This window comes from Castor canadensis, chromosome 2 (genome assembly GCF_047511655.1).
Source record: "Castor canadensis chromosome 2, mCasCan1.hap1v2, whole genome shotgun sequence".
Lineage (NCBI taxonomy): Eukaryota > Metazoa > Chordata > Mammalia > Rodentia > Castoridae > Castor > Castor canadensis.
In genome coordinates, this window is record NC_133387.1 from 131,579,772 (window position 1) to 131,603,463 (window position 23,692).

General features: G+C 49.6%; 1 protein-coding gene across 4 annotated transcripts; it reads left to right on the plus strand.

The window, feature by feature from the left end:
* The first annotated feature begins 393 nt into the window (after positions 1 to 393).
* Positions 394 to 16,676, plus strand: Disp2 (dispatched RND transporter family member 2). Of its 4 annotated transcripts, none has more exons than XM_074065669.1 (9): positions 422 to 623; positions 1,988 to 2,098; positions 7,516 to 7,844; positions 8,270 to 8,299; positions 8,458 to 8,581; positions 8,832 to 8,947; positions 9,132 to 9,259; positions 9,713 to 9,810; positions 11,193 to 16,676. In XM_074065669.1, exons 3-9 carry the CDS (start codon positions 7,531 to 7,533, stop codon positions 14,436 to 14,438), a joined length of 4,056 nt encoding a protein of 1,351 aa, XP_073921770.1. In that variant the 5' UTR covers positions 422 to 623; positions 1,988 to 2,098; positions 7,516 to 7,530; the 3' UTR covers positions 14,439 to 16,676. The 4 variants fall into 4 exon arrangements, with proteins under 4 accessions (XP_073921773.1, XP_073921770.1, XP_073921772.1 ...); XM_074065671.1 differs by having other exon boundaries at positions 2,028 to 2,098; XM_074065672.1 differs by lacking the exon at positions 1,988 to 2,098 and having other exon boundaries at positions 394 to 564.
* The last annotated feature ends 7,016 nt before the right edge of the window (positions 16,677 to 23,692 follow it).

Below are 23,692 nucleotides of genomic sequence, written 5' to 3' on the forward strand. Positions count from 1 at the left end.
GTCTCAAGACGCTGACCTCTCCACCTCTCCGCGCCCCGCGCTGCGAAACGCAGACGTGGAAACCTGCGTTTCAAATTGCGAGGACCTCTCTGTTCGGGTGGGTGCTCCCTAGCCCCTTACGGGAAGACCGAGGTCCCCAGGAAGGGCCAGACGGTCGGACTCCTAAGGACAGCACTCAGACTTGGCCACGGTAGAGGGGCCTATACTGCTAACCGCAGCCTGAATGACGGTGAACCCTCCGTCCAGCGCTGCGGCGCAGTGGCAGCCTCGGTCCCGGCCAGCCTCGGTGTCAGCCTTTCCCCTCCCCCCTCCCCTGCCCCCATTGGCTGGATTCCTCCTCGGCCCCGCCCAGCGACTGGCTAGCTAGCGCTGACGCATGCGCACCAGCCCCCCGCTGCCGCTTCTTCAGCACCGGAGTCCGGACAGCGGCGCCGCCCACGGGCATGGACGGAGGTAGCAGCAGCTGCCGCAGCTGCTGCAGCAATCGTCTCCTGGCGGGTGTCTGAACGGGGAGCAGCGGCCTGGGGACAATCTGTTAGCCCCAGACGACAGCCCCCGGGACAGGTAGGAAGGACAGCTTCGCAGACCCGGCTCGCAGATCTTCTCGGCGCCCTTGCTCCCAGGTATTCTCAATAGCCGCCATATGTCACCCCATTCATTCCCCAGCCTTTTCCAGAACCCTTTCGGGGCCGGGGTGGGGGGCGGTAATACCTTCATCCTGTTAGGTCAATTTATTTGTCCTTGACATCCCCTGGTGTCATCCCCCCTCCCCATCGCTTTCACCATCTGGGGGAAACTGCCCCACCCACTGTCCCTACCTCTCAAGGCTGCGGTCCCCCCTTCCCCTGTCCTCCCGAGCCCCCCTCCCTCTCGGCCCTGCCTCTGCGTCTTCTCAGAAGGCCCTAAGCCCGCAGTAACGTCAGTCTGGGTTCCAGAGTGTCAATATGCGCTGGGTTGCGCATGTTCCGCGAAAATGAGGCTTTGCCAAAGCGGGTGTCCTGGGAGGGCAGACATTCGGCACTACGTCGGGGACTGTCTTTGTCCACCACCATCATCAATTGACTGTCAGTCGCCTGCCTACCTGTCACGTCATTTGTTTGCCTGCCTTGCGTGTTCTCTGCTTCTGCACGTATCGTCTGAGTCCCTGCGTGTGACAGCCACTGGAGCCGCTAAGATGAACAGGCTCAGAGGCTCAAGAGGTGGTCTATATGACCCATGAAGGAGCCCCAGGCTGGTGCAACAGGAAGGACACCTTCCTCCTAGGTGCCCATCTCCATATCTGGGTGCCTGTCCCCTTCCTTCCTCCACCATATGTGCGATGGAACAGTCCAGCCAGGTAGCAATATGGCGCAATTTCTGTGCCCTGCCTGGCTCTGCCGCCCCCAGAATCTCTCCTGTGACGTGACACTGCCTCTCTCTCCTGCCTGGACTGAAAAAAAAAAGGCATTCTTTGGGGCAAAAAGCAGAGGTGGAAACATAGTTTCTAGATTATCTCATTAAAATGTACATTCTGTATCTCAAAGGGATGAACAAGCCCCACAAGTGCAGATAAATGTGTTCTCTCCTCTATTATTACTGTATCAGTCTGGAAGGCACAAAATCTTCAGGAGGGTGAGACACAGGATGGTTGTGTCCCCCACACCAGGGTCCTGGTTAGAACTGTGGTCTAACCAAAAGAAGATAGGGATGAGACTGGGGGCTATAGCTCAGTGATAGAGCACTTAGGTTCTAGGTTCTATCCCCAGCCACTGTGAAAAGGAAAAAAATAAACAAACAACAACAACCAAAAAGAAAATGATGAAGAAAAAGAAGGAGAAGAAAAAGAAGATGGAGAAGTGACAAGGCAGGGCAGGGGCCCAGGGCCAGAACCGTCTGTACAGGAGGCTGGGCTGGAGAGTCCTTTGCTGTCTGGTATATCTTGCCAAGGATCAGCTCTGTCTGGTCTGTTCATTTCCCCTGGGCACAGGAACCACTTGTTCTCTTCCAGCAATTCCCTGGGACCTCTGTCTCTCTCTGTACCTCCCCAGAGATCATGGATACTACGCAGTAGACTTGGCGCTCCTACTGAGCTAAGTAGCACTCTGGGGATAGATACGCGGTGAGTAAGACTGCACACACCAGACACTACACCACACAGACACACACACAGACACACACACACACACACACACACACACACACACACAGAGTTGGCTCAGTCTTTTTTTTTTTTTCATTGCTGGGGATTAAACCCAGGGTCTTATTGAAGCATGTTCTGCACTACACCTACATAGCCAGCTCACCCCCACACCACAATTTTTTTTTCTTTTCTTTCTTTCTTTCTTTTTCTTCTTTGTCAGGTTTTGCTTTGTTTCCCAGACTGCCCCTGGAACACCTGGGCTTAAGTGATCCTCCCATCTCAGAGTCCCAAATAGCTGGGACTACAGGCACACACCACCACTTTCAGCAATCCTACAAATGTCTTTTACAAATGCATTGACTACAGAGATATTTGAAAATAGTTAACTCTTTGTGTTTTTAAAATTACCTTTTTATTTTCCTAGTGGCATGAGCTACTCTCCCATCTGTGCTGGTCATATTGTGGGATCACATGAATTTCATGATGGCTCTTATGTAGGCTTTGGGAGCAAGGTTAATATATATATATATATATATATATATATATATATATTTGCCCCTGACAGGGTTCCCAAGCTGGGGCTCTGTGTCTGTGGTCCTGTCAGCCAGCACTGGGATGTTGGCTCCTGAGTGTGGCTAGCATCACCACTTACCATCCCCCTCCCTGCCTGCCTGCTAGTCATCTGGCTTACAGGCCAGTGGGCCCAGGCCGGCAGCCCAGGAGAGCCCTAGAAGTGAGAGGGTAAAAATGAAAAGCCCTTGGAGAAGCAAGGACTGGAGTGCTTAACTCCTATTATTACTGGTCTCCTGAGAGCAGAGGACAGCAGGGGCTGCCAGAAGAAAGACTTTATTCTGAAAAGGGTGGAGTTTGCCTCTTTTCCTTGGGAGGGTTGAAACAAAGGACCAGCTCTTCAACAGAATGTAGGATCAACCTCACAAATTGATAACAGCCGGCACAGTCAAGAAAGGTAAGATTAGAGGCCACTGATACTAGGTCCTTTGAGAGGAATAGAAGGTGTTGAGGGGAAGGATCTGTAGATAGGGAGATCCCAATGGAAGCAAACCAATGATGGAGGCTTGATCTCCCCTTCAACAGGAACCAACTAAGGAATGGAATAAATTCATGAAGTTTGGCAGGGAGAGGGCTTCCATTCTTTACCAACACCTTCAGTGTGCTGACTTCCCCTAATGCAAAAGAAACTGGCACTCCTACCAGGGGCCTGGCTCCCAGGACAAGCCCAGTGCATAGTGCTGTAAGACCATGGGCAGCTGGAACAGGCCCCTCACCTGTTAGCTCCAGAGAGGCTGCCCTTCATTCCTGACCTCTAGGAGGCAGACCCTGCTCTAAACAGGGAGACCAAGACTGACAGGCATCTTCATGCCTTCAGGACCCCACTCAGGCCAACAACAAGCACAGTGATGAGCCCATGGCATGTGCTTTAAAAAAAGGGGAGGGGGGGCAGGCACTAGTAGCTCATGCCTGTAATCTAAGCTACTTGGGAGGCTGAGATCAGGAGGATCACAGTTTGAAGCCAGCCTGAACAAATAGTTCTCAAGACCCACATTTCCAAAATAACCAGAGGTTATTTATAACCACTGGAGGTGTGATTCAAGTACTAGAGTGCCTGCTTTGCAAGAGTGAAACAGGAAACCCTAGTCTCACCAAAAAAAAAAAAAAAAGACTATATGATTAAAAGTCTTAAAGAAGTAAATGCCCACATCTATAATCCCAACACTCAGGAAGCTGAGGTGGGAGAATTGCAAGTTTGAGGCCAGCCTGGGATACATAGCAAGTTCCAGGCCAGCCTAAGATATACAACTTAAAAAACAAAACAAAAATGCTGGGGGCAGGAATGGGGGACAGACTGGAGCATGGCTCAAGCAACAGAGCATCTGCCTAGCAAGTATGAGGCCCTGAGTTCAAACCACCAAATTAAAATAAATAAATAAATAAATGTCCTCCCTTATACACATAACCCAGGCCATTTATCCAGCTTCTCCTTGGCCTATGGTGTCTTTTACCTGTCAGGACACTGGTTCTTATGTCATTAGCTTTATGGAGTCATCTGAGGTCTTGCTTCAGAACAACTTTGGCCAAATCCCTGTTTTACTAAATGTTGAGTTAGTAAAAAGAAAAAGGGGCAAAAAGTATCAGGAATTTAATCATGAAATCAAATTTTAATGCAGCTTTTGGATAACAGAAAGGAAAGCATTTAAGATTATACATGAGCCAGGCATGGTAGTATATGCCTGTAATCCTAACTCTGCAGAGGGAGGAGGGTTAAGAGTTTGAGGCCAACCTGGGCTACATAGCAAGATCAAGACCAGCCTGAGCTGCATAATGAAACCCTGTCTCACAAAAAAAAAAGAAAAAAGAAAGAAAGGGAAAAGACCTGGAACATAGATAAGTGGTAGAGCACTTGCCTAGCATGTGCAAAGACCTGGGTTCTATTCCCCAGAACTGAAAAATAAAACATAGTGAGATTCTCAGGGTGTGATTGCATGTGAGAAGTCCTGAAATGGACTTTGCCAAACAGGACAAAATGTAAATACAAATATACTTCTTAAAACACATGCTACCTGTAGTGCTAAGTGCAGGAAAGGGGGGAAAAGCAAACTGTCTTCCTCATACCAGGCTCCATGCCTCGTGCCTCTCATGTTACAGAAATCAATTCTCATATGAACACTGAGGTGGACATTATCTTCATGTCCTCACCAGACAAGGATGCTAGTGCTCCAACAATTGTGAGTCTTTCCTGAGACCCCAGAGCTAATGGGTGACAGAGCCAGGAGCCTGCCTCCACTGCTCCCCCATTTTAACCTCAGCACAAGAGTCATTCTCTCCCAGACTGCAGAACCAGCCAGCCACTCTCCTGAAAAAAAGGCAGAGCTTGCCTATTCTTTCCAGTTCCTGTTTGGTCTCTAAGCAGAACTCAGTCTCTGTAGGCAATTTTCTCCTGCACTATGCCTATGACTCTGGCTCATGGCCCCTTCAGCAGGATAGTAGGTAGTACTGAAAGCCAGGGATGGCTCCGCAGAGAGCTGGCTCTCCCATGGGAGCCCGTCAAGTTCTGGGTAAGCCAGGCAGGATAGGGAAAAGAAGACAGGGCTTTGCCAACTCACCCATCCCTGAACCCCTCTGGGAACCCCCATGACTTCCAGGAAGTCTGTTCTGTAGCCATTTTTCCTCTTCTGGGTCTGGCAATCCTGCCCCTGGAGTGGACCTCTACCTCCCCCTGGACCAAAGGAGTGGGGCTGGATCCATACACAGTGTGGTCCTGATGAGTAATTTGGGGAGCAGTATTATCATTGACTCCTTCCTCCCACATTCCTTGAGGGTCCCAACTTTCTCTCCCAACTGAGCACATCCTTATAAAGCAAACCTTCTGCTCTGTACATGTTCCAAGACAGGGTTGGTGGAAGGGCAGCAGTCACCATTGCAAAACTTTTCCTGACTCTCCCCACCCCTGCTAAAATTGGGCCCTCTCTGGGCACTCTCAGCTCTCTGGAACTTTCTTTCTCATGCAAACCAGAGTGTTGAACTATCTGCATCTCCCAACTACTGTGTACCTGGAAAGCAAGAACTAGGTCTTATTCATCCTAGCACCACCCTTAGCAGCCAATCTAGCACTGTGTTCCTTCAGTGAACATTCCCTGGGCCCCTTCTGTGTGCACAGAAATCTTCATGGCACTGGGAATATAGAGATGAGCCAACTCACCAGGCTCAGGCTTTCCCAGCCCTCAAGTTCCACATGAGAGACAGGCAAGAAACACAACTATAATATGACATCCCATTGCAGCAAATGCTATGAGGAAATACCAAGCAGGGTAATGGAAAAGAGCAGTGGGTAACTATTCCAGAAAAGGTAGTCAGGGCTTTTCTGAGGAAGTAGGAGCTGAAGGGCTGGTGGCATAACTCAAGTGGTAGAACATCTGCCTGCCTGCCTAGCAAGTGTGAGGCCCTGAGTTCAACTCCAGTACCACAAAATAATAATAATAATAATTGAATGGAAGTCAGAGTTGTTTTGTTGTTGTTTTTTTTAATAGGACAATGGGCTGGGAATATAGTTCAGTGGTAGAGTACTTGCTGAGGAAATATGAGACCCTGGGTTCAATCCCCAACACTGCAAAAAATAAAGAAAAAAAATTTAAAAAGAAAAGTAAATTGCCAGGCATGGTGATACCTGTTCTAACTCCAGTACTTAGGAATGTAAGGCAAGATTGCAAATTTGAAGTCAGTCTGAGCTACACAACAGGACCTCTCAAAAAAAAAATAAAATACAAAACAAAAAGAAAAAAGCCAGGCACCATGGCTCAAATCTATAATCCCAGCAACTCTAAAGGCAAAGATCAGGATGGCAACCCTGGCAAAAAGTTAGTGAGATCTCCATCTTAACCAATAAAAAAGCTGGGTGTGGTGGTCCATGCCTATCACCCCAGCTATGCAGGGGGCATAAATAGGAGGATCCCAGTTGAGGCACAAAACACAAGACCCTATTCCTATTCAAAAATAAGGAAAGCAAAAAGGGCTTTGAGGGTATGGCTCAAGTGTTAAAACACCTACCTAGCAAGCTTAAGGCTCTTAAGTTTTCAAAACCCCAGTACTGCTGAAACAAAGAAGGAAAGGAGGGGAAGGTGTGGGGAGGAGAGGGGAGGGGAGGGGAGGAGAGGAGAGGAGAGGAGACCAGAGGAGAGGAGAGGAGAGGAGAGGACCAGGTCACTTACACATACAGCATACACCCAACGGTCCTCCTATTGTCTGAGGGGGGAGCAACCAGGTAAAGGAAAGAGAACACCCAGAGACTCTAAGATGAGAACAAAAGTGCAGTAGGTACTCAACAGTTATCTGTCAAAAGAATACACAGACAACCGTAGCAGGAAGAGCATGGGGCTACAAGTTGGAAGAACTTGAACTGGGCTCAAGGTCCAGATGGTCACCTCTCACTGACTGCTTTCAAATCTATTTATATGAGGAAATCCTCACCTATAGGATTTGCGTAAAGAGTAAATAAGATCATGCATATAGGACTGGGGGCATTGCTCAAGCAGTAGAGCACTTGCCTAGCAAACTCCAGGTCCTGAGTTCAAACCCCAGTACCTGGAGGGGAAAAAAAAAAAAAAAGGCCATGTATACTAAAACACCGTTTAGTGTTTGGCATGTGGCAGGCTGCCAGCAATGTCTTTTGAGTGAATGGGTGGATGAGTAAATGAGAGAATAGACCCTAAGATGCAGATTTGTAGCCCCCCTTCCATACCCTCCCCCCCGCCAACCTCCCCTGCTGCTGCAGAACTAGTAATAAAACAACCCTAGCCTCCTGTCTTTTTGCCTTGCCTTACTGAACAATTCTGGGACATTAGAATGATCCACCCCTATCTTCCCTGCCTGCTCTCTCCCAGGTCCCAGGCCAAGCCATGGCTCCTGAGGCAAGCCCAGAGAGGAGCTGCTCCCTGCACAGCTGTCCTCTTGAGGACCCTTCTGGCTCTGCTGGACAGGCACCAACAGCGTCTACCCTTCAGGCTGTAGACCCGACTAGTCCATTAGCACCTGGTCATTTTAGTTTTTCTCGAGCACCGCAAGAATATCAAGAAGGCAGTTCTCTACTAGGATTGGGAGACCAAGCAGCTCTGTGCTCCCATGGCTCCAACTTCAGCCCTTCCTCAATCCCCTCACAGCGTGATGGGGTCTGGAAGCCACCTTCTATGCAGCACCATGTGGTCAGTGTCAGGTAAGGGCACATGCCAGCTGCCCCTGGATGATGGTACAGGACTTAAAAGTGGGGCAGATCAGCCAGGTGCCAGTGGTTCATGCCTGTGAGGCTGACATGAGGGGGATCATAGCTCGAGGTCAGCCTGGACAAATAGTTCACAGGACCCCATCTCCAAAATAACCAGAGAAAAATGAGTTGGAGGTATGGCTCAAGTGGTGGAATGCCTGTTTGCAAGTGTGAAGTCCTGAGTTCAAACCCCAGTTCAAAAGAAAAAAAAAAGTGGAGCAGACCTCCAGGGCTCTGGACTCCTTTGTTAAGAGGCGGTCTAGATATCCCCTGCCTCTGATGGAGTAGAAAAAAAGGAGTGGAATTTGGGAGTGGGAAAGCTCTAAAAGGGTTAATACCTAAAAGGATTAGCAAGTGTCTTTTCTTCTCTTCCTCAGGCAGGAACGAGCCTTCCGGATGCCAAAGAGGTAGGCCTGGGCCTCCCCTGCACCTCCAGGGGTGACCAGGCTGGTGCCTATCCATATGTTCTCTGTTCTACCACCCTTTCCTGGGGGGCCCTAAGCTCACCAGTCCCCTACCACTACACCCAACACCAACTCACGCAGGCTCCCTTCCTCTATCCCAGCTATTCCCAGCTGATTGCTGAGTGGCCAATGACCGTGCTGCTGCTGTGTCTGGCTGTGATCCTTCTCTGCACACTGGCTGGAATGTTGGGAGGCCAGATGCCTGACTTCGCCCAGCCTTTACTGGTGAGAGGCCAAGGGGAGGGGAAGGAGCCTCAGGCCTGGCTAGCACAGCTCAGTCCGTAGCAAAGAGTTGGCCCAGCTGGGGATAGGGTAGCAATGGTGCTTCTTGACTTCCAGAGACGTCGTATGTCACAATCCAAGCAGGTGGGCTAGTATCCCCTGCTCCATGGAACCAAAGGGGTGGAGCTAGGAAGGGCCCTGATAGAATGCTCCTTCTCTGCCCAGCTGCCTTTCTCTGCCCTCCTCCCTGCAGGGCTTTGAGCCTCGGGACACTGATGTTGGACGAAAGCTGGAGGTCTGGAAAGCACTGCAGGCCCTCACAGGCCCCAAAAAGCTGCTTACCCTTTCCCCAGACCCTGAACTGAACAGGTAACAAGTTCCCATCTTTCCACTGAGGGTGGCAAAGGGAGAGAACAAGGTCTCTGTGGAGGGACATCATGTGACCTCCTCAAGACAGCTCAGAGGAGGTGCTGGGGCTTGCTGGGGAATGTCCCTGGCTCTTTTGAATCCTTCACCCTGACCATGCCTGGCATAGACATTCTCTCTACTCCAGCTCGAACTTCCACAGTACTCTGAGCCCTGTGGCCTGGGGCCTGCCCCAGGAGAGTGTGGTCCGAGCCCGGAGGATGGTAGAGCCCCCGGAGGACAAAGGGCAGGAAAACTTCTTCTGTGGACCCCCTGGTAAGCTGTAACTTTGACAGTCTTGTGTTCAATGATGGTCCTGGTCCCACCTAGTAGGATGGGTAGGCCCAGAACAAGTGTGGGCAGACAGAAAGGGAAAGCAGCCAGCTGACACATCCACGCCAAGGAAACTGGGTTTCACTGGGATGAGGAAGCAGGTTGCAGGTAGAGTCAAGTTGGGGGAGAGGTTTTTTTTTTTTTTTTTGTCTTTTCTTTTTTGGTGCTGGGATCGAACCCAGGGCCTCACGCATGCTAGGCAAGCCCTGTACCACCGAGCTACATCCCAGCCCTGGTAGAGTCAAGTTGGGTGTGAGAAACTAGGGTAGGATCCTGCAGTCAGGTGTCAGGTTTCCGGTACTACGGCCCTCAAATGGCTCTAGGTGAGGGTCTTCCCTCTGGTGGGCCCAGGACCTGGGATCAAAGGGCTGAGCTCCAAGGGGGGGTGTGTTGCAGAGAAGAGCCATGCAAAGCTGGTGTTTGTGTCCACGTCGGGGGGCAGCCTGTGGAACCTGCATGCCATCCACGCCATGTGCCGCATTGAACAGGAACAGGTGAGCTGCTGGGGATGTGCCAGGGACTGGGGGGTGGGGGGTGGGGAACGAGGGACATGATCCCAAGGACTGCTAGGACTGAGCCAGGACTGTCAAGGTGACTAGGGAAGAGTTCTTCCCTACTTAGAAAATTATTCTACTGGATTAGGAAAATAAGTCAGCTGTTTTTAGAAGAGCCAAACTATAACTGCCATAAGAGCCCAAGCAGAGCCTGGGAATTATCACATGGCCCTGGAAAGGGGCCTCAAGAGTGTTGAGGAGGCCCTGGCCCAGGGAGACTGTGGGCTTTAAGGCTCCAGCCCTCAGCAACTCAACAGTGCCCTTCATTTATGTTAACTGGAGAACTATGCATAGTAACATCTGTAGAAAGGTTTGCTGCTAAAAACAGTGCAAAAACCACTCTATAGCCCAAGCCCCTTGGGTCACATCAGGCTATCCCAAGGACCAGAAGAACATGTGTTCTGGAGTCAGATCCCTGAGTTCAAGGCCAGATCCAAGGCTCCCTTTCTGCATGACTACGTTCCTCAGTCTTCGTATATGTTGTTTCTGTATTGTTTTAGTTTTGTGGTGCCTGGGGATTGAACCCAGGACCTTGTACATGCTAAGCACATGCTCTATCACTGAGCTGCACCCCCTCCCAGTCCCAGTATATATTAAATGGGGATAATAACAGTATGTCCTTCATAGGGATGTGTAACAAATGAGGTAGAATTTGGAAAAATATAGCATAACAACTGGCATTAGTAATCACTCAATAAATGTCACCATTGTTATCACCATGATCTTAGGCCCAAGGCCATACAGCAAGTCAGTGGCAGAACAGGGCCCATGGCTTCCAGGTTGGAGCTTTCTGGATTACACCAGCTGTTGTGATGGCAACAGCAAGGTGGGAGAGGAAAGGAGGCATGAAAAAGAAAGAGCTTTGGCCCTAAGAGGATTTTAAGCAGCCCAGGGAGAGAGGTAGGGGCTGGGCTTTGGCCATGTCCTTGATCCTAAATTTTCTGGCCCCCAATTTTCCCATTGCTTGCTTCCAGCTCCCTGGTGTTTTGGCCCTGTACCATCTGTGGTTGTCACCTCCACTCCTACCCCCGGCTCAGGCAGTGCAGAGTTGGACCCTGTAGGAATCCTCAGGGCCAGGGCCTCTCAGGCTGAGGCTGGGGCAGCATCCCAGAGGCTCTTCTTGGACAGAGCCAAGATGTAGGTGCCAGCATCTTGGCCAGGAGCCAAAGGCAACTCTGAGACAAGTCAGTTCTGCTGGGCTGTCAAGATACTTGTATGTCTCTGCTCTAGAGCCTGAAAGAAGTAAGAGGGACTGAGGCAGGGCTGAACACACCTGGGCCCGTGGACTGCCCCTGAGCTCTCTCCTGCTGTGTGCCTTACAGATCCGTTCTCATCCCCACTTTGGGGCTCTGTGCCAGCGTACAGCAGCCAACGAGTGCTGCCCCAGTTGGTCCCTGGGCAACTATCTGGCTGTACTCTCCAACCGCTCCTCCTGCCTGGACACTACCCCAGCCGATGCGGCCCGCACACTGACCCTACTGAGGTCCTGCGCCCCCTATTACCATCGTGGTGTCCTGGTGCCGGCTTGCCTGGGAACCGGGCAGGACAGGCCCCCGTATTGTGCCCAGGTTCCTACCAAGTGCTCCAGGAGCAGTGCCGTCTACCAACTCCTGCACTACCTGCTAGACAGAGACTTTCTCAGTCCCCAAACTGCTGACTACCAGGTGCCCTCCCTCAAGTTCAGCCTGCTCTTCCTGCCCGCCCTGAAGGGGGCCTCCATGATGGACATCTACCTGGATGGCTTAGCTGATGTCCGGGACGTCTCTGACAACTATACATCGGTCAGCGGCATGGACCTGGGCCTCAAGCAGGAGCTGCTGAAGCACTACCTGGCGCTGGATACCGTGTACCCCTTGCTGGCTATGGTCGCCATCTTCTTCAGCATCGCCCTCTACCTGCGCTCGCTCTTCATCACGCTCATGGTACTGCTAGGGGTGCTAGGCTCCCTCATGGTGGCCTTCTTTCTTTACCACGTGGCCTTCCGCATGGCCTACTTCCCCTTCGTCAATCTAGCGGCCGTAGTCCTGCTCAGCAGCGTCTGCGTCAATCACACCCTCATCTTCTTCGACCTATGGCGCCTCAGCAAGAGCCAGGTGCCCTCTGGGGGGCTGGCGCAGCGTGTGGGGCGCACCATGCACCACTTTGGCTACCTGCTGCTGGTTTCGGGCCTCACCACCGGCGCGGCCTTCTACGGCAGCTACCTGAGCCGCCTGCCCGCGGTGCGCTGCTTCGCTGTCTTCATGGGCACGGCAGTGCTGGTGCACATGGGGCTCACGCTGGTCTGGCTGCCCGCCTCCGCCGTGCTCCACGAGCGCTACCTGGCGCGCGGCTGTGTGCCCCGGGCGCAGGGCCCGAGGGGCGGGAGCGACCCCTGGCGGCTGGTGCTGGCGTTGCACCGGCGGCTCCGCGGCTTTCGGAGGGCCGCGGCCATCCTCTCGCGCCTGCTCTTCCAGCGCCTGCTGCCCTGTGGCGTCATCAAGTTTCGGTACATCTGGATCTGCTGGTTCGCAGCCCTGGCGGCAGGGGGCGCCTACATCGGCGGCGTCAGCCCCCGCCTGCAGCTGCCGATTCTGCTGCCGCTCGGCGGCCAGGTCTTCCGGCCTAGCCACCCCTTTGAGCGCTTCGATGCCGAGTACCGCCAGCAGTTCCTGTTCGAGCAGCTGCCTCCAAGTGAGGGCGGCCAATTGCCAGTGGTTATGGTGTGGGGCGTCCTCCCAGTAGACACTAGCGACCCTCTGGACCCTCGCAGCAACAGCTCACTGGTGACCGACCCTGACTTCTTGCCCAGCAGCCCCGAGGCCCAGCGCTGGCTGCTGTCACTCTGCCACGGAGCCCGGAATCAGAGCTTCTTTGGCATCCAGTCCCAGGGTGGGCCCACGCTGTGCTTCATGGAGGCCCTCCAGAACTGGGTGGAAAGCCCCAGCTGTGCCCGCCTGGGGCCCGACTTCTGCTGTGGCCAATCAGAGTTCCCCTGGGCCCCCCAGCTTTTCCTGCACTGCCTCAAGATGATGGCTCTGGAACAAGGCCCCGATGGCACCCGTGACCTGGGACTTCGCTTTGATGCCCATGGCAACCTGGCTGCCCTGGTCCTGCAGTTCCAGACAAATTTCCAGTACAGTCCAGAGTACGGCCAGGTCCACCACTTCTACACTGAGGTCAGCCACTGGCTGGCCACTGAACTGGGCAGGGCACCTCCAGGTCTCCGTCGTGGTTGGTTCACCAGTCATCTGGAACTGTACAGCCTGCAGCACAGCCTAAGCACTGAGCCTGCTGTGGTGCTGGGCCTGGCTCTGGCACTGGCCTTTGCCACACTGCTGCTGGGCACCTGGAATGTACCACTCAGTCTGTTCTCTGTGGCAGCTGTGGCAGGCACCGTACTGCTCACTGTGGGACTCCTGGTTCTACTAGAGTGGCAACTCAACACTGCTGAGGCCCTCTTTCTCTCTGCCTCAGTGGGCCTCTCCGTAGACCTCACTGTCAACTATTGCATCTCCTATCACCTGTGCCCACACCCTGACCGCCTGAGCCGCGTGGCCTTCTCACTGCGCCAGACCAGCCGTGCCACAGCAGTGGGGACTGCAGCCCTGTTTGCATCTGGTGTGCTCATGTTGCCTGCCACGGTGCTGCTCTATCGCAAGCTGGGCATCATCCTTATGATGGTTAAGTTCGTTAGCTGCGGCTTTGCCAGCTTCTTCTTCCAATCTCTGTGCTGTTTCTTCGGGCCAGAAAAGAACTGTGGGCAGATCCTGTGGCCCTGTGCCCACCTGCCATGGGATGCAGGGACTGAGGAGCCTGACGAGGAGAAGGCACGACCAGGGGGAGGGATACCTGGGACCTGCTCAGAGCACTACGAGCTTCAGCCCCTGGCACGGCGCCGAAGTCCCAGCTTCGACACCAGCACAGCCACCAGCAAGTTGTCCCACAGGCCCTCGGTGCTCTCTGAGGATCTGCAGCTGCACGATGGCAACTGCTGTGTCCGGCCCCCGCTAGCCCCTGCCTCCCCGAGAGATCTGCTCCTGGACCACCAGGCAGTCTTCAGCCAGTGTCCAGCCCTGCAGACCTCCTCCCCCTATAAGCAGGCTGGTCCCAGCCCCAAAAGCTGGGTCATGCAGGACTCCCAAGGGCAGAAAGTTGAGTCCCTGCAGGCCTCACCAGAAGCCCCTGCCCACTCACCCAAGTCCAAGGTCGAAGAGCTCCCTGATGGCCTCTGTTCCTCAGCCAGCACCCTGGAGGGTCTCAGCGTCTCTGATGACACCTGCCTCAGCACTTCTGAGCCTAGTGCCCGCATGCCGGATTCCATGGGGGCCTCCCCAGAAGACTTGGAAGATGCAGGGAAGCCAGTACTTGAGCGAGGCCAACTGAACGGGAAGCGTGACACCCTGTGGCTGGCACTGAAGGAGACCATCTACGACCCAACCCTGTCCAACTCCCACCACAGCAGCTTGTCCTGGAAGGGCCGTGGCGGGCCAGGGGATAGTAGCCCTGTGGTGCTGCCCAACAGCCAGCCAGATCTGCCAGATGTTTGGCTGCGCAGGCCAAGCACTCACACCTCAGGCTACAGCAGCTGAGGGAAGCCAGTCTGGGGTGCAGAACCCTGCCAGCAGTGATAAGGCAGGGCAGCACCAGGCTAGATCCTGAAGGTATTTCTCCAAAGCGACAGGAAGTCTCACCCTCCGGCTGTGGACTTTAGACCCTGCCAGATGTTCCAGCCTTGATCTTTCTGCTACTTACCCCACATCTGGAGGACTCAGTGGAGCGTGCCTTTGCAAGGGAATACCAGGCTCTCCTTGTGCCAACAAGGAAGGACCCCTCCTCTAGAAACGGGGAAGGCCAGATTTACTGCTCCGGGTATCAAGAGGAGCTGATGTGGCCCTCTCCCAAGTGGCAAGAGGTTCAGTGACTCTAGGATACCCTGTCCTTGGGGTCTTGTCAGGTATCTCACTGACCAGAAGAGCCCTCGGGAATCTCCACAGCCTCCTAAATCTTCCCCCCTCACTCTTTGGGAAGCTTCTCTGGGCCAGAATTGGGCTGAGGCCTTTGCTTGGACTGAGCTGCTATACTTCCACACACCAGGCTGACCAGAACTTCTCCAAGGCCAAGCAGAGATGGCCACTGGGAGTGAAGAAGGAGGAGGCGGGATGGTCAGCCTGGGCACATCCCTAAGTGGCAAGATTCCCTCTGGACGCAGGCTCCATGCTTTCCCTGTGAGTGAACAATAACAATGCTTTCCATTTCTCTCGGGCAAGTCTCTTTGGAATATCCATACATCACCACACAGTGGCCTGCAGTCAGACGAGTTCTTTACCCTAATTGCAAGTAAAGACCTTGAGACTAAGTAAAGTCGGTTGATCTCCCCAGTCGTGTCGCCAGTCAATGGCAGAGTGGTTTCCTGACTCACTGTACCACCACGACTCCCATTCTCCTCCTGGCTACCTGCTTCAGGGACATTGACCCTGGCTGTCTTGCTCCTTTGCTTCTCCCACCCTCCTCCTCCCTGCCTTCTCTAGTGTCTCTGTGTAAACCTTGGCTCCCCTTTGGGTGTCCATTCCAAAATAAGCTGTACTGTGAGCAGACCCCAGAATTCCTCCTCGTCTCCCCTCTGCTTCCCTCTGGAATCCTCTGAGATCCCTCCAGCAGATCAGGCCTGACCTGATTCTTAGGTGTCAAGGGTGTGCCTCTTCTGTGGTTGCAGTGTATAGAGAGGACTCACCAGGAGAGGTACTGAGGATGGAAGAGGTTGAATAAAATCCTGTTAAGACAGAAACCCAGCCCTGCCCTGTTTGAGGAGTGTGTGAGTCTGAAGCTGCTGTCCAGGTCAGATACCCAGCTTCTAAAGAAAGGTTTCTCTGAGGGACACTTGGCAGACTAGAGCCTGAATCTCCCTCCCCACAGCAAAGAATCTGTCTTGAGGTGGCATCCCATGTGAGAGCTCATGACATGGGGTAGCATCAGCAAGCTTATGAACCACTGCTTGGTATGGTGTTACAAGGAACATAGGTGTGGAAGGAAAACAGACACACAGACAGGCATCAGATGGGTCACTGTCATTAATGGCAGAGCTCCAGTATCCAGGATGAGGTAACCAGGAAGGCTTCCTAGAGCAGGAATGACTTGAGCTGGGCTTCAGAAGACCAAATATGTCAGAATGAAAAGGCCCATTGTGAGCATCAGTTCCAGCAGTTTCTAAATGTTATAGTTTAAGGACCCTTCCTTCCAAGAACCCTTGTATAAAGCAGGTAAAAAGCATCTACTTCAATGGGTACAGGGTGAGGGGACAAAGCCTCCCTTTCGAGTGCAGTTCTCCAAGGACCCTAGGGACTCCTTAGGCTCCTAGCAGCTCCACAGAACCTGGCATTCAGGCCACTGATTCAGGCATTTATCTATGAGAGAAGGGAAGGGATTTTTTCCAGGGCCAAAGTCTGCAGCAGAGCTGCAAGCAAGAGAGAGGGTGAGAGGGTGTACCTATGCTATTGACACCTACCTCCCACCCCTAATAGCTCATAACAGGTGGGACAGAAACCCAAATGTGACCTAGGAGTTATGGAAAAGACAGAATACAGTACAGCTGTTCCTCAGTGTCCACAGACAATTGGTTCCAGGCACCCCAGGATACCAAAATCCAAGGATGCCCAAGTCCCTTGTGTAAAATGGTGTAGCATTTGCATATAACCTACGCATATTCTCCCATATACCTTAAATTGTCTCTAGATGACTTATAATCCCTACTACAATGTAAATGCTGTGTCAGTCATTGTTACAATGTGTTGTTTAGGGAACAAAGACAAAAAAGTATTGTATGTGTTCAATTCTGATGTGATTTCTTTTCCTCCGAATATTTTTTATCTGTTTGGTTGAATTCCCAGATGCAGAACCCAGGAATATGGAGGGCTGACCATGTAAGTAGGCTCCTTGTAAGATAATTAAATTGACATAAGTAACTCCTGGCCCTAGCTGGGCCTATACCTGTAATCTCAGCTACACTGGAGGTTGAAGCAGAGGCACAAGGATCACTTGAATTCAGGAGTTAGAAGGTGGCCAGGCCAACATTGAAAAGACCATGTCTCAGAAAAAAAAAAAAAGTGACTATGACCTAACTTAGACCTGTTCCCCTGGGGGGGCTCTTTCTCTTTATGACCAGGTAGTATTCAACCTCTCTGGCCTACAGCCAGGCTGAGAGAGCCCTGATCTTATCTGGAATGACCAGGCATGGGAGAACAAGGTGACTCATCTTCCTTAGCATGAGCAGAAGTTATGCCTTGGGCTGGGAGTGTAGATTAGTGGTACACACATGTTTAACATGCACAAGGCCATGGGCTCCATCTCCAGCACACACACACACAAAGAGGAAGGAGAAGGAGAAAAAGAAGAAAAGAAGATTGGCCTTTATGCCAAAGAAAGTCCAGCATTTCATGTAAGCTCCTCTACCCCATGCCCTGGGAGACCAGCAGGTACATGGACCCAAAAGAATCTGTTCCTCTTTTGCGTCTTGCAAAGGGAGATGTTGGTATCCAAGACTAGAGCTTCAAACACTGCCTAAACACAACCTCACAATCTTAGAGAGAGTACAGAGTGGTGGAAGGGTGGGAATTGGGGATTTGGTGGGCACTGGGGATTTGGGCATACTTGAAGTCCCTGTTTGGGGATTTCTAGTTCCCATTCTTGCAAGGCATTGCCACACAACCCTACAGAAGAATCAAAGCAACTGATGCATTGACTGGTTTTGTTCTTTATGGTACCAGGCCCAGAAGACTGGAAGAACTCAGTGGTAATCTAAAATATCACCTCAGGGATGGAAGTGTAGCTCAGGGATGGAGTACCTGTCTAACATGTATAAAGACCCTGGGTTTGGTCAACACCAGAAAAAGAAAGAGAGAGAGAGTGGAGATAAAATATTACCTCATACCTAGAGTGCCCAAAATCAATAGTAGCCAACCCACATCAGTGGGTAATCCAACCCACCTTGCTAGCCCTGACTTTGGGATACAGGAGTTAAAGGATTTCTAGTTTCCTTTGAGCTTCAGCAGACCCATTTACTGTATTATTATTATGGGTGGTTTTAATGATTTATATTATTATGGACTTTGTACTTGTGAACTTAGAAGCATGCTGTGAGGCATACAAAATCAAAGCATCCATGTTTGCCCTGCAAAATCCAAGAAATAATTTCTCCCCACTGAGACACTTCAAAATAGAACTATATTAACATTCATTTGGAGGGCTGGGACTCAAAGTCATTTCTCCTATTCATGCAATAGATCTTTGACACACACTCTACCCCTGAGTTATACTCCCAGCCAAAAAAAAGATTTCCCTTACCAGGGATCTAACCTGGACCATGGTGGTGAGAGAGGTGAATCCTAACTACTAGGTCCCAGGAAGCATCTTTTAATACAACTTGGTACAGTCTGTTACCATGGGGAAACCCATCCTTCCATGGCTGTGGTGCTGAGGTCTGTTAAAGTAACAACATTACACAGAGATTGATTTGACTGGTAGAATATTAGATCTTTCTGATACATGGTATTAGGGCAATAGCCCAGCTTGAGCTGATTTTAAAAACACATTGCACAACTGGCTCACACCTGTAATCCTAGTTACTTGGAAAGCTGAATTCAGGAGGATTGTGGTTTGAAACCAGCCCAGGCAGGGAATCCAAGAGACTCCCAGTGGCTGGGAGTGCCTGTCATCTCAAGCTACACAGGAGGCTGAAATTGGGAGGATAGCAATTCCAGGCTAGCCTGGGCAAAAGTTTCCAAGACCCCATTTCAACAGAAATTAGCTAAGTGTGATGGAACACCTGTAATCTCAGCAATGGAACAGGTGATAGAAAGCATAAAATATGAGAACTGTGGTCCAGGCTGGCCTGGGAAAAAGCTAGACCCTAAACACACACACACACACACACACACACACACACACACACACACACACTTCACAGGAGATTTGTAAGGTAAACTTTTCCAGACCCCTTGACCCATTCCATTCTTTTGCCAATGCATAACAGGACAAAGCAGCAGGTAAGGGATACCTAAAAAGAAGATAGAGGCTGAGGGGTGAGGCTTAGTGTAAAGCATCCATAAGACCCAGGGTTCCAGCACAAAAAAAAAAAAAAGAAAAAGAAAAAAGCTGGGCATTGGTGGCTCATACTTGTAATCACCCCTACTTAGGAGGCAGAGAACAGGAGAATCACAGTTCAAAGCCAACCTAGGTAAATAGTTTGTGAGATGCTATCTCAAAAATAACCAACACAAAAAAGGGCTGGCAGAGTGGCTCAGTGGTAAAGCAATTGCCTAGCAAGCATGAAGCCCTGAGTTCAAACCCCAGTACTGCCAAAGAAAGAAAGGAAAGAAGAAAGGAAGAGGATATATTGGTTACAACCTTTACCTGTTGTCCAGAAAGTACCTGGTCTTTTCATCTATGGTGGCCTTATTTCATCTTTTGATAACACACATGGGCAATTGTAAATTCTCTAGCACCCACAACATGAATCTAGATACCATTTACATGTAAATAGGTAATCAGGCATTCCTCACTCTTTCTACCCTCACCCTGTTTACAGGTACAGCTGGAATGCAAGGATGGCTACAGCAATTAATTGTATCTCAGTTCACCAGAAAGATAAGAAAAGAAAGAAAACCACTATGCAGAACATAAATGGCTGTACAAAGCCATCCTATGTAGAAGAGCCCTAGAGGAATGTTGCTAAACTTCTCTTATAATTATATTGGGCTTAAGTTAGCCTTTAATTGCACCTAACAGCTGTGAAAATCCCGCCTGACACAACCAGCAAGGCATGTCTGGTCTCCAGCCCTGGGAAAAAGCTCCAGGCCACTTCTCTCTCTTTTTCCTTTTCTTTCCTCTCCCAATAAGCAGAAGACAGAGCATCAATCAGAATCAAACTACAACATCCTGTACCCCTAGCCCATGGAAAGCCTCCCTACCCTGCCACACTGAAAACAATAGTGCCATTTCTCCCTGCCAGTTGGCTACAAAGCTGCCTACGTGAAACTGCAGAAGAAACACGTGAGCATCACACACCACATGTGGCTCCCCTATCCAGTCCCCTCCACCCCAGGAAAATAATCCAGCACAACCCCTGGGCAGACTGACAACCCCCCCCCAGCAAAACTGAAAACCACAAACAGCAAGCTGTAATCTAACACCTACATTGGAGGTGGGGGTGGAACAGCGAGCCCACCCTGGAGAACACAGGTGGGGCAAAGAGCTGATCTCTCAGTGCTGAACTGTCAGGGGTGTGGCAAGGAACTGAGCTCTCAGCCAAACTCTCAGTGACACACCATAAAGCAGCAAAGGCTGAGAGCAGGGATGGGCCAACAAGCCAACCACCTAAAGGAGCCTCCTGCACCCAGAAGAAATAGGGAGAGGCATAAAGGCTGAGAGAGGGAGTGGAGTGTCAAACTAACCTCCCAAAGCAGGGCAGGAGGTTGATCCCGGAGCTGATCTCTGGGACAGAGGGCAGCATTCAAAACTGAATTCCCCCACCTTGCTGGAGGAGGAGCTGACCAAACAGAGCTGCAGCTGAAGAACAACAAAGCTGCCACCTGCTGAAAACAATAGCTCTGACCACCATGCATGAGCTGGCAATCTTACCTCAACTCACAACTCCAACTAATCTTGTGGACAGACGGTCCAAATACCACTCACAAGCCAGTCACCTGGTGAGACCACATCAGAGCTTCTGCTTGAACACCAATACCAGAATTGGACACCTAAGGAATAACTGCAGAACTTTTATTAATAGACTGAACTTTCTGTGACTCCTGAACCTGGTGTTTTTTTATTGTGGTTTTTTTTTATTCCTGTATTAACTCCATCATCGCTATTCTCTCATCCCTATTCTCACCTTCTTCACTCTCCCTCCTTCTCCTGTACTACAATCCATTGTTCTCCCTCCCAACTACTCTTTCTGCCCCTTCTCATCCACTATTTCCCCTGTCTTCACCTCCTCCTCCAAGCCTCCCCCAACCTGTCACCCCACTACCCCTTCCTCCTACATACTCACCACCTGCTGACTAGCCCACTGTACCAATTGCACACAACCCCAGCCCCTGCAATCCCTGACACAAACATCCTCCACTACAACAAAAATACACCCAAACACACACAAGGGCCACAAAACCCAGTAGCCCTCATACCTCTTAACTCACCCACCCACCCACCCACCCACCCACCCCTTTTATTAGTGCCACCTTTACCAATTCCCCAAAATCTATAGCCTAATAACAATTACTCTCCCCCCCCCCCAACTCTGACTGTTTATAGATATTGTCATCAAGGGCTTTTCTATAGAATATGTTAACAACTGGTCTGGCATTGAACCTGTGAACTTGTTATTGCTAAATTACACCTCCAGACCACGGTCAGATAGAGCACATCAACCTAGCTAACAATGAAGTCAGCCACAACACAAAAATTAAATCAGGGAAAGAAATCAGGCAATCAAATCCATCAACTAGCCAAAAATATAGTGGCACAGCACCAAGTAGAGCGATGGGAAGAAGAAGAAGGGATGGAAACCACGCTCCTCAAAAAAAAAAAAAAAATTCAATACAGGACTCTGGGAAATGAAGAAAGCAGATACCCAATTCCTGACCCCAAAAAAACAATGATAAATGTTACTAAGGAACTCAGCAATGCCCACAAAAAAACCCTCAGAGAAATCTGAGAAGAAATCTCTGAGAAATTCATGGAGAAGATTTTAGACATGGTTAACCAGAATGTACAAGATGCACTCAAGAAATTTCAAGACACCAAAAATAAAGAACATGAGATGACAGAGAAACAAATAAAGGAACTCAGGGAGGACCTCAACAAACATCAAAGTGAAACAAAGGACACTATAAAAGGGCAGATGAATTAAAGAGGACAACACAAATTATAAAAGAAGAGTTAAAAAAGATATGGAAAACCTCAGAAGAAAGAATCAAACAGAAATCCTAGAAATAAAAAGTCCCTTTAGTTAAACAAAAAATACAGTGGAAGGCCATGCCACCAGACTAGAACAAGTGGAAGACAGAATGTCAGAGCCCAAAGATAAAATAGAATTTAAAGAAAAAATAGAAGAAATCTTAGTCAAACAACTCAAGAGCTGTGAAAGGAATATGCAAGAACTCAGTGACTCCATCAAAATATGAAAACTGAGAATCATGGGCATCGAAGAAGGCGAGAGGTGCAAGCCAAAGTGATACATAACATATTCAATAAATAGTAACAGAAAATTTCCCAAATCTCAAGAAAGTTTTGCCCATTAGGTACAGGGAGCCTCCAGGACACCAAACAGACTTGACCAAAATAGAACCTCCCCATGGCATATTATCATTAAAACAACAATCACAGAGAACAAAGAAAGAATATTGAAGGCTGTAAGAGAGAAAAAACAAATAACATATAAAGGTAAACCCATCAAAACCACAGCAGATTTCTCAATGGAAATCTTAAAAGCAAGAAGGGCAAGGAGTGAGTTATTTCAGGCACTGAATGAAAATAACGTCAACCCTAGGATACTCTACCCAGCAAAACTATCATTCAAAATAGATGGAGCAGTAAAAATCTTCCACGATAAACAGAAACTAAAACAATATATGACCACCAAGCCACCATTACAGAAGATTCTACAAGGAATTCTGCACACAGAAGATGAAAGCAAACAAAACCACAAGAGGACAGGAAGCATCAAACCATAAGAGAAGAAAAGACAAGGAATCAGAGAGTAACATTGATTCAGCTACACACAATCAAACCTTAAACAACAAAAACAACTAAATGGCAGGAATCACCACATATCTATCAATACTAACATGAATGTTAATGGACTCAGCTCCCCCATCAAAAGACACTGTATGGCAAACTGGGTTAAAAAGGAAGATCCAGCAATCTGTTGTTTACAAGAGACCCACCTTATTAACAGAAATAAATACTGGCTTAGGGTGAAAGGCTGGAAAATTTACCAAGCCAATGGCCCCTGAAAACAGGCAGGAGTAGCAATACTTTTATCAGACAAAGTAGACTTCAAACTTACATTGGTCAAATGAGATAAAGAAGGACACTTCATACTAATAAGAGGAGAAATACACCAAAAGGAAATAACAATTACCAATCTATATGCACCCAATGTCAGTGCACCCAATTTCATCAAACATACCCTGGAGGACCAAAAAGCATATATAGACTCCAACACAGTGGTAGTGGGAGACCTTAATACCCCCCTTTCACCAATAGATAGGTCATCCAAACAAAATAATCAACAAAGAAATCCTAGAACTAAATGACACCATAAATCAAACTGATGTAGACCTAACTGATGTCTACAGAATACTTCAGCCAACAACACAATATACATTCTTCTCAGCAACCCATGGAACTTTCTCCAAATTAGATCATATCTTAGGACACAAAGCAAGCCTCAGCAAATATAAGAAAACAGAAATTACCCCATGCATTCTATGTGATCACAATGCATTAAAACTAGAACTCAACAACAAAAACAACAGCAGAAAACATGCAAATAATTGGAGGCTGAATAATGCATTGCTCAACAATCATTGGGTCATAGAAGAAATAAGAGAGGAAATCAAAAGCTTCCTGGAATTTAATGAAAATGAAACAACAATCTACCAGACCCTATGGGACACACCAAAGGCAGTCCTTAGAGGAAAGTTTATAGCCATGAGTACACATATTAAAAGGACAGAAAGATTTTAAATAAATGATCTAATGTTACATCTCAAACTCCTAGAAAAACAAGAGCAAGCAAAACCCAAAATAAGCAGGAGAGAAATAATAAAAATCAGGGCAGAAATCA

What these genes read in the sequence shown, in the direction of transcription:
- Disp2 (XM_074065672.1), top strand. Translation starts at nt 7,531, where the DNA reads ATGGCTCCTGAGGCAAGCCCAGAGAGGAGCTGCTCCCTGCACAGCTGT. An exon ending in GCCTTCCGGATGCCAAAGAG is followed by an intron (nt 8,300 to 8,457) that starts GTAGGCCTGGGC and finishes CCTCTATCCCAG; the next exon opens with CTATTCCCAGCTGATTGCTG. An exon ending in GCCGCATTGAACAGGAACAG is followed by an intron (nt 9,811 to 11,192) that starts GTGAGCTGCTGG and finishes TGTGCCTTACAG; the next exon opens with ATCCGTTCTCATCCCCACTT.